Source organism: Arvicola amphibius, chromosome 5, assembly GCF_903992535.2.
Source record: "Arvicola amphibius chromosome 5, mArvAmp1.2, whole genome shotgun sequence".
NCBI classification, from domain to species: Eukaryota; Metazoa; Chordata; class Mammalia; order Rodentia; family Cricetidae; genus Arvicola; species Arvicola amphibius.
The window spans coordinates 103474907-103485785 of record NC_052051.1 but is presented as its reverse complement, the minus strand read 5'-3'; the positions used below and the strand labels follow the sequence as shown (position 1 = coordinate 103485785).

The 10879-nt window shown below is 47.0% G+C and overlaps 1 protein-coding gene across 28 annotated transcripts in view; it reads left to right on the top strand.

The window, feature by feature from the left end:
* Nucleotides 1-4732: 4732 nt before the first annotated feature.
* The window catches only part of Celf4 (CUGBP Elav-like family member 4), a 278383-nt gene continuing 272236 nt past the window's right edge, over nucleotides 4733-10879 (top strand). For 26 of the 28 annotated variants that reach the window (XM_038329942.1, XM_038329941.1, XM_038329918.1 and 23 more), the window contains exon 1: nucleotides 4733-5018. In XM_038329942.1, coding sequence (XP_038185870.1) covers nucleotides 4733-5018 — 286 coding nt within the window. The remainder of the gene's footprint in view (nucleotides 5019-10879) is intronic. The other 2 variants (XM_038329946.1, XM_038329945.1) reach the window with 1 other exon arrangement.

Here is a 10879-nt window from a genome sequence, read left to right as displayed (position 1 = left end):
CCGCCAGCTCCCCGCGGTAGAACGCCCTGGCATCCAGCCTTGCGAGCACAGCACCCCTCTCTCCTCCAAGCCACTACCCACCTCGCAGTTAGTTCATCCCCACTTCCCACCCTCAACTTGCATTGCTTTCTGTTTTCTATTTCCTCCTTGTGGAAATCCTCAAGCCTGGAAGACATTTAACCATCTGTTGCAGTTTGCAGTTCGGGGGCTTTTCACTTGCTGTAACTTTGCTCTCTAACTAGACCGTGAGTTCATTGCTGGCCTGTCCTTTCTCCAGCATTTCCAGTGAGAGAGATGGACCGGGCTGGATGAATGCAAGGATGGCTGAGTGGGGCTGCCTCCGAGCTTAGCCAGGCAAATTCAGGAGTCTGAGCTCCTGTGTGTGTTCTCGTATTTGACACTAAATCTGTCTCACAGTGTTGACTTAGGGCTACAGCCCCCTATTCCAAGGGAGCAGAAGGATGAACACAGTTAAGTTAATTACTAAGCACTATCCTGAGTGAGTATCGCAGTGTAAGGGGTGACCGTGATGGAGAGGGACCAAATTCCTACTCTCTGACCAAAAAGAAAGGGAAAACACAGGCAGAACAGTTTCCAAAGCAGGCCTGACAGTGGTTCAGTGGGTTCCAGAGGGAAGGGGGGTGGAGGATGCCTGGGGTGGGGAGTGGTATGTGGAGAGTCTTCTCTTCCATTAAACACAAAGAGGAAAGCAGAGGGAAGTGACCTTAACTGCCCTCAAATACCTTCACCACCACAGGGCATCCTGATGCCCCCAGAGATAAATCAGCAACAAAGCATTCACGCCAGAACCAGAGAGAAAACAAAAAGCAGATGATCCCAGCCCCGCCTTCCCTTTGCTAGTCTCCTCTCTCTGTTGATGGATGGAATAGTTGTGAGCATGAAGTGGCACTTGGAGAAAAAGTTTTAAATCTACCTTAATGACACTGGGAATAACACTTTGTCCCTACCTTTCTCTAATTACATTTCTCTTTGATGATCTGAGGGAGAAAAAGAAAATTTACCTCAAGTCGTCCTAGAATATCAAGGACAAGCATGCCAGAGAGCCAGCCTAACCACGTGCCATATTTTTCCCAGGGCTCTAACTTTGCTCCTCTATTCATTCTTTTGAGACACCTGTCTGCATTTTTCTACCCTCAACATTCTGCTGAGGATAAGATGTGGAAGTCCAACAGCAACAGCTTGGTCCTTTTACGACAGAAGGGCCTTGCAGAAACTGCTTCAACTGCCATCTACACGTGAACAGCCCTGGATGTTTCTGAGGGGACTTAGGGTATCTCCCCAGACATCTGTCAGAGAGATGAAGGATAATAGAGGCCCTCCCAACCAAGGAACTAAACGTAAACCCAAGATGTACAACTCTGAGGTGGGCTACAGAGGAGAGAAGACGTCCACCCAAGAAGGACGTCATTCTCCTCAGCCTTGGGTGAACACACAAAGGGACACAACCCAGAGGGGCAGCCCTAAAGGAAACATGAGGAAGCGTGGGAATCGGAAATACCCAGGTGACCCCTTTCATTAATGCCCCCAATTCTTTCATTCACTCCTGCCAAGACACTACTGCTTTGGTTTGCATAGTAGCTATTACTAATAATAATAGCACAAATAATTAAACATCTGTGAATGATTTACTTGGACCTGGGGACAAATGGGATGGTGTCAGGAGAACGGAGGTGGCAGTTTTGGGATTTTCATCTGAGTAGCCCCTTCCTTTTCCTGAGCCTCAGCTTCAGAGCCTCATGCCCTTTTCTGACAGGATGGATGGGAGGCAGGGAGAGAAAAGGGAACATCAAGTAGAAATTATTTTCATTAACTCTCCTGTTATAGCATATATATATGTATATACATACATACATACATACATATTCCACTTCACAATGAGATCCTGAGAGCTAACAGCACTATAAGATGCTGTTGGATAGTGAATTTGAATATTTGAATAGTCATTATTTTCTGCTTATGTGTCCTGGGGTGGAGAGAGAGAGAGAGAGAGAGAGAGAGAGAGAGAGAGAGAGAGAGAGAGAGAGAGCAGTGTGAATACGAACAGCACCCACCACACAAGCACACGGTACTAACAAGGCATTTGCACACACCTGTCACACACTAACAAACACTCCAGCTTGCTTTCCAGGGACATGCCCACCTTATAGCTTATCAGAGGTTCACAAAACACACAGCCACAGAGAAATCCTCTTCAGATGGCTCTGCTCCATTCCACCAACTTCAGAGATTGTAAGATCAACATCTAAGATGGAATAATAAAAGCCTAGGAAACACACACACACCTCCGAAAAGAAAAGACAGGAAAATTTAAAATGAACAATGCTCCCCTGATCTCAGATTCGTTCTTGCTCTTTGGTTCCTTAGGGCGGTCAACCTCAGGGCTGAGAGACTCCCTGTGCCCTCTGGCCACATCTGGTTTTGTAATGCAGAACCCTCTAGTTGTTTGGAATGTTTGGCCGGGATTTTCAGCTGTTAGAGTCTCGCTTCTTTAAATTAAAATTTAAGTACAAAGTCTAGTAATGTAATTCAGGGTTAAGAACAGAGATTCGTGAAAACCCGAAAGTGGTCAGCAGGGGCCTAGCGGGCTGGGGCGAGGGGGGGGAGGGGAGGGAGGAGGCCATATCCTGAAGCCTGAGGGAGAATGGGCGCGTTGTTTTAATTGACCAGGTTTCTGAAGTCGAGAAAAGCAAACGTGGGAGAGGATGGGGGTGCAGGTAAACACGCAGAGAAAGAAAATCGGCTGCCCCAGCCAAGTTCACCACCACTATTCGCCCCCAGAGGCGGGACAACTCGTGCGCCGGCCACTCCCTCGCACGCAGCTGAGGCTCTAGCCCCACCGGCCCTGCAGGAGTCCCGCTCCGTGCGATCCCGGCGGCCAGACCCCGCACTGGAGACTCCCGCTTCCCGCTTCGCACCTCGGAATCTGGGGGTGCAGAGCAGCACGAGCCTCGCCAGTCTACCTCCCGCTGAAACTAGGATGGCGGGAGCACGGGGCAGGATTCATTTCTTTGACAGTAGACTAAGAAAATAATATTCCAATTTGCGTCAGTAAAACAAGAAAGAGAGCAAAGACCAAGCCTCTCCCCTTCTGATTCTGGCCACTGCGCCCAGTGGCTTCCTCGTCCGCCGCGGGCGAGCCGGCCTGGGCCCCCGGCTCCTACCTCCCTCCAGCCACCTGACGTACTGGCTACCGCTGTCCGGACGGGAGAAATCGTCCTGGACTGAAACATTCCCTCCCGCCTTCTCAGAGAGCTGGGGTGGAGAACCGAACGAATTCTACTCCCTGAACCTCTGGCACGGCACCGGCTGCTCTCCTAGCCCCATCCTCCCAGGTGGATCCGGTGTCGGTGAATACAGATAGGAAGGAGAAATTTGGGGACTATTCTGGCAGCTTGGGAATGAGAGAAGGATAAAAGCAGAGACAGAAACAGAGAGCGCGCGAGCTAGAGCTCCTGTCTACAGATTTATCCACATAATATATATTTATGTAGCGGTCTTTCTTTTTTCTTTCTTTCTTTTCTCTTTTCTTTTTTGTCTCTCGACACTGATTAGAGCGCACTCGGGTCTCTGGGCGGACTCCCTTCAAGCCGACTGGCTTTTTCTAGTCTAAATAAATAAATAAGTGGAGCCAGATGGGAGAGAAAAGCGCCCATTCCACCTCCGCCGCCGCCTGCACCGCCGCCCCGCCCGCCGCCCCTGCCTTTGCTTAGCCCGCCTGTCGCCCTAACAGAGCGCAGCTAAGTGGATAACGCCCCCCTACCTACCCACACGAAAATGAAAATCAATGCTTTGAAAATACAAAAGGTTGCACCTGCTGCTATTACAAAAAAAATAACCTCCAAAAGGCAAAGAGAAGAGACCAGGAGCCCCGGTGGCTAACAGGCACCCGCTGCCCGAGGCTGCGGGACCCGGAATCTCAGCGCCTCCCAAAGAGCCATGCGCCTGGCGCTATTTATAGCCGGGGGACGTCTCGGACTGTACCACCGCCGCTCCGCGGGGCTGCCGACGGGGGAGGCACGCGAGGCCGGCGCCGCCCCGGCCGCCCTGCCCCCGGCCGCCGCCTGCCTGCGTGCGCCCCCCAGCGCGCCCACTTTCGGCCCCCGCTCTCCCCTCCCCTCCTCCTACCGCGCGTCCTCGCCACCCCCACCCCTGGTCTGGCAAGGAACTTGAACCGGTCCAGCCTGTTTAAACCGAAAGGACAGAGATCCTGTCTGTTCAATGTAAAAAAAAAAAGAAAGAAAGAAAGAAAAAAAGAAAAAAAGAAGAAGGAAAAAAATCACATCAGACCGAGAGAGAGGAAGAGGGAAAGGGAGAGGGGGAGAGAGAGAGAGAGAGAGAGAGAGAGAGAGAGAGAGAGAGAGAGAGAGAGAGAGAGAGAGAGAGAGAGAGAGAGAGAAGAGAGAGAAGAGAGGAGAGAGCATAGAACGAGAGCTGAGAGCAGAGCGAGGTGTAGGAAACCGAGGGGGAGAGAACCCGAGTGTGCGTGTGTGTGTGTGTGTGTGTGTGTGTGTGTGTGTGTGTGTGTGTGTGTGCGTGTGTGTGTATGGTGTGTATGTGTGTGTGCGCGCGCGTGTGTGTGTGAGTGTGTGTGCGTGTGTGCGTGTGTGTGTGTGTGTGTGTGTGCGTGTGCGTGTGTGAGCGCGAGCGAGCTAGTGAGAGAGAGGAGCGAGAGAGTGCGAGCGAGAAAGAATAAAAGGAAAGATTTTTCTCTATGTATATAAAGATGGCCACGTTAGCAAACGGACAGGCTGACAACGCGAGCCTCAGTACCAACGGGCTCGGCAGCAGCCCGGGCAGCGCCGGGCATATGAACGGATTAAGCCACAGCCCGGGGAACCCGTCGACCATTCCCATGAAGGACCACGATGCCATCAAGCTGTTCATTGGGCAGATCCCCCGAAACCTGGATGAGAAGGACCTCAAGCCCCTCTTCGAGGAGTTCGGCAAGATCTACGAGCTTACGGTTCTGAAGGACAGGTTCACAGGCATGCACAAAGGTGAGAGCACCTTTCCCTCCCAACTTTGCCGGGGAGCAGGAGCGGGCGGGTAGCAAACTGGCCGGCCAGCGACTGGCAAGCGGGAGACTGGGCGAAAGCGAGCCGCGGGCGGGCGCCGAGGAGGGAGGCGCTCCGGCAGCGGAGACCGAGCTGGGGTGTGTGGGGAGATGTTCGCTGGGACAAGGCTGGGTTTGGGGCGAGCAGCCGATGGAAGGGGTGCTTTAGAGAGGGCAGGGGGGGACTGGAGATGGGAATAAGAAGAGATGGGGCAAGTGGGGCTGGGGCTTTTGGATCTAGAGACTTGAAAGATTGGGATAGGGACAGCTGCTCAGGGCAAACCCAGAAAATTGAGCTGACTAGCGGGCGCTCAGCTGGCCCAGAATCTGGGGTGCTGTCCATCGCCGTGGTGCTGAAAACACTACAAGAATTGCCCTCCTCCTCTGTTTGGGCCAGAACAAGAGTGTGGCCGTCTAAAAGGGAGAAAGCTAACAAATTCGCAGAGATATTTTTATTTTGCTATCAATTTAACAGTAAACTCTCCCTAGCGAGATGTGTGCCTCAGTAGTCTGGTTGTAGTGTGACTGGCAAGAAGGGGCTGTTTTGGATATTTGGAAGGAGTAATGAAAAAAACCCAAGGCAAGAATGAGCACGGGGAGAGCTGTCCCTTGGGTGGAGTGAGGGGTCTAGGAAGCCTGAACAATCCCCTTCCCCAGTGAGGCTGGGATTTGGGGAAGAATATATGCATACAAGAAATGCATATTGAAAGGTAAACCTTAATTTATCCCAAACTCACCATACAGGGAGCTTCATAGTGTATTATTTCCTCCTAGAAGCAAACACTGCTCGTGAGTGACAGGGGAAGGTAGGGACAAAATAATCAAAGAATTAAAACCTAACAACTTTTTAGGAAAGTGGTCATGGGATTGTCTGCAGCCTGCCTGTTTTCTCCTTGTTTTATTATCTTAAAGGCAGAGCCCCAAACGAGTTCAGTTGTAGAATGTGTGTGGGTGGCTGGTGGGTGACGAGATTAGCCCAGTGCTCTGCTCCCTAACAGTAACGTATAGGATGTACACCAGGGATTAATCGGTGCTGGAGCTGTGTGGGCAAGTTAAATGCTTTCTGAGAGAGATTGATGGCCAGGCAGGGAAGAAGTACGGGGCTAAGGAAGTTGTAGGGATGTATGGACATTCGGTTTTAATAAACAGCGGTGTGGAGAGCCACGGAAGATGCTGTGTTAGAGCTGGTGGTTTTAAAGATGAAAACACACACGTACACCCACCCCCACACAGAGAGCAGCCTTGTCTTTGGCCAGAAATGGGCTATGAACAGAGCTGATCCTCCGGCACATTAGGTGCAGAGTGCAGAGCTGAGCGGATCTCTGAGCAGCAGAGGGTTTTCACTATCACGGCCACCCTCATTCTCCAGCCCTCCCTTCATGCGAATACTAAACAGAGCTCCAAAGTCTTCCTAGTTGGAGTCCCAGAGAGCAGTTTTTATTGGCTTTAGCGTCTTCCAGCTTGCCTGCTGAGGAGTAAATCTTAAAGTTAATGGCATGTTGAATAGCACAAAAAAAAAAAGCACAGCAGAATGGAAATATACTAGATTTGTTGGGGTGGGGTGAGGGTGGGGGCTGTCATGGAGAGAGAAAACAACCTTTATCCAATATGGAGAAAATGTCTGTTCAGAGAAGAGATTGAGGGGAAGAAGGGGGAGGCAGGCTTCAAAATAATATTTTGGAAAATACTTTCTTTTCCCCTCCCTCTGGAGGCAACCATGTCTTTGTACTTTTTCCCCTTTCCAATCAAGCTCCCTAGAAGCTAATCAAGGTTTGTATAAACCTTTGTCATTCTAATAGGTCCTCAGCTTTAAAAATAGTAATAATAGAATTTTAACAGCATGGAGGAGGGAAGCTGCCCATCTTAACAATCGGTTCCTGTAGTAATTTAAGATTTCAAAGTTTTAAAAGATTAGAACCCACTAGAGGCAAAAGACAGTTGTGGGGAGCTGAATGTTCTGTGGGCTCTGTATTGGATCACCTTATCACTTCTCTATTTCCAGTGCAGATAAACTCTAACATATTCCATGTTTGCTTCTCAGTAATCCCTTGCTGATATCACCACTTTGTTCCTAGTGTAATTCAAACTCTCTCATATTGAAGTAAAGAATTTCTATTATTTTCATCAGGAAGCTACAGAAGGTTTGGTACACATGTACACATGTGAATACACACACACACACACCACATACTCTCTTCTCTCTTCTTCTCTCTCTCTCTAACACACACACACACACACACACACACACTTATGTATAATGTGCATGTTTATCAAGAATTCCTAAGAAAGGCAAAACTTCATTTCCCAAATAATTCTTCTTGTAAACTGGCTCAGTCTGTGACAGGCAGGACTGCTGGCTCTAGCATACTGGGTGCCTCATTGTTGCCCCTTGTCATTCATAATTTGGGTATATATTTTCCCTTAAGAAAGTTCCTGCTTCTCCATCCTTCTGAATTTTAAGAGTCAGGGCTGGTCCACCACATCCTGGATAATATTGAGATGCTCTCGTAGAGCTGAATAAATTCAAGCATTCCTAAGAGCTGGTTTATTCAGTCCTAGTAGAGTTTGAACTCCTACTTCACTGATTCTGATTTATTAGCTTACCCTGATAAAATAAGCCTCTGGCCACCTAAAAAAATTGCTTGCGTGCCATTGGTGATTAATTGCTCCTAACTAAAAAAGCATGATGAGACTTTAAGAATGAAAGCTGCACCTGGCTTCTACATCTTCCTAGTCTCTAAACTGACAATGTAAGGCTAGGGAGGGAGCCATGCCTTTGTTAAGCCTGGTTTCAGGGCATCTGAGTGTTTAACTTCTAATGAATTACACTGGGATATAATTGAGAGACCTAACAAGACACTGGCCTCCAGTGTGGGTGGCATGTGTACAATATTAGTTCCTAAAAATTAGTAAAATCTAAATGATATGCTTGAGGTTTCAAGTGGGTATCTATTTCTTGGCCACCTGCCATTTCAGGTGACTATAAAAGGGAGAAGTTCCAAGGGTTAATGGAATACCTGCCATGCGTAGAGTGCACCTTAAAAGGCAATTACTCCAGTCGAATTGGGAGTCTGTGGAGGAGGGAGTGGGTGGGTGGTGTGGATCATCCCAACCCCCCCCCCCCATATCCAGAAAAGGCTGTTGGACTGAGAAGCAGCAAATAGCAGCTGCGGAGTGGGATAATTACTGTAAAGGTAAATTTACCCCCTAGAGACCAGCAAGCAATTGGTGGGAAGGGGTCTGTGTGCTAGGCAGAGAGAAAGAAAAAAAAAAAAGGCCAAATCAAAGTCAAAGAAACAATACGCACAGAAGAAAGCCCACTGTAATGCAAACTCCCGCTAACTAGAACCTTCTCTTCTCCCCAATTCGAAGCACTTTTGGAAAGATTGTTTTTTCAGACTCCAAAGAGAAAGACATTGTAGTATTGATCAAACAAGAGAGAAGCCAATTCCCGGGATAGCAGCAGAAATGAGCTGAGGGCCAATTTCACCCTGTTTTGTAGAATTTTTCCTCCCTGGAAAAGGGAATAGGTCACCCACTAGTCTACTTCTTTCCTTTTTTTGTTTTTCTTTTACTTCTTTTTGTTTCCTTGAGAACAGAAATGATGATTGAAGGTACAAAAATATACACGCATATCCATACTTGTATACACTCACATGCACACACACACACACACACCACTACATCACACATGAATACACCAGAAATCCATTCATAACTTTGGTCCTGTCTAGCAAATAGGAGGCAGCCAAGACTGAGTTACTTGGATACATAAAGACTAGTGCTCTCTGGATAGCCATATTATAATGCATTATCTCAGAAGTCATTTAAGTCCAATTTAAGTGGTATTTAGTATAATATTTATGAATTAATGTAATCTAAACATAGGATTGTCCCCAAAGATTTAAACTGCCTTTACCACTGATGTATGCTTGTTCTGGGAGCCTACAATGCATTTTAATCTAAACAGCTAGGTCTCCATCAGCATCCTCTTGTTATTTGGTCAGAACAGCTCTGTTCCTGGGAAACTACTCTGCATGGAGATTTTTAGCTACTGAATGGTCAAAAATCTACTCTAGTAATATCCTGATATTCACTAGAGTAGGGGGCTCCACTCTCAGGAGCTATTGCTGCAGGGGCAGCAGCCTCTGGGCTATCATACTCCATGCAGAAGAAGGGTGGGGACTGAGTAACAAATCCTCTGGGTATTCAGCTTCGGGGGGAGCAACATTTTCATATATCCTCACTATCAATTGCACATCCTCTTCTTTCAGCTGCATCTAGGTAGGAAACATCTGAAGCCCCTTGATTTGATACGGAAGTGGGAGGGAGAAGAGAGATGGGGGTTATGGTTATGTTTTGGTAATCTATAACTATCTTCATAAAATTACATCTCATGTTCTAGTTTGAAGACACAACTGCTTTTCGGAACGTCAAATGTCTACCTCTTGATTTTAACCAAAATGGATTTTTTTCCTATTACTGTGCTTATAGGTGAATTAAATCTGTGAGGCACTATCTGGCTTCCATTTTCAAATGAACCTAAGAGAGCAAAACTATCAGCATGTGTGTCAACTCAATGAAGATGAACTTTTTTATAATCACTTTGAAAAATAAAAAGTCAGTTTTGTCCAGGAAAAAAAATAGCCTGGCTGAATGACTGGTTACATACCTACAACTGCTAAAAGAAAGGTTTACCTTGTCAGCTATAGGAAAAATTGGATAGCTAGAATAAGAAAAGAAGGAAAAAATACTCTAAAGGTCCCCCCCACACACACACATACACACATACACAAAAGATCAGTAGAAATCATTTGGAGACTAAAGCATGTCAAAGCAACATTAACCATTTAAAGATCTCCAAATTCCAGGTATCAGCTTGTCCTATTTGAAAGCAATAAAAAAAAATAATGGGATGGTTTGTTTATTTAAAAGATTATTTATTCTTTTGAGCATAATTTTGTCTATCTTTAAAACGAATGTTCTGTGAATCGGCACACATAGGCAAATTAGCATGCACATGTGTCCAGATGTTCATCCATGTACAAGAACTGCTAACTGCATTTGACATATATGAAAAGCAGGGCTGGCCTAGATTTAATTGCAGTTCAGCAGAGAGACACACGTGCCCCCAGCCCAGTCTGTAATGGTAATTCCCGGCTGTATTGAAAGAATCCCTTGAAGTTCCCTCCACTTCCTCCTCCAGGTTCCCTGGGTCTGTGGCCTCTCAATCACAAAACAAAGTAAAACCAAAGATTATTTTTAAGGAAGTCGTAGCTTGAAAACAATTAGAAAAATGCATTCTAAGGTTGCAGCTCCATGGACAGTCATTGAGAAGTTCTCGGAGTTTATTTTTATAAGAGCTGATTCCAGGGACGTGGCTGATATCACATCCATTACCATTACTATTCTTAGTATCGCCACTCCCATTGTTCTAGAAGATAAACCAGGATGAGAGGGAATGCCTAAGAAGACAGCCAAGACCCCCACCTCATCAGTTAAGAAAATAACTGGTCCCAACTTTGTCTGAGACAGATTTAGAGGAAACACTTCAAAGCTCACAACTTCCATGTCCCTGGAAGGAGGGTCAGTTTCCAGTCTGACCAAGAATGATCTCAGCTGAGAAGGGTTTTGGTAGGATGGCTATAGAGTAAAGGAGATATAACAGTGACCAAGATCCAACACTGCAAGCAGAAATTTTCAAAAAGCAGCACTGTAGGGTCAAAATGCTAGGTGGAAGCTGGATGTGCTGTGATCGAAGTGACTTCTGAGTTTAAAAGGGAATCCCATGTGGCATGCAAGAGC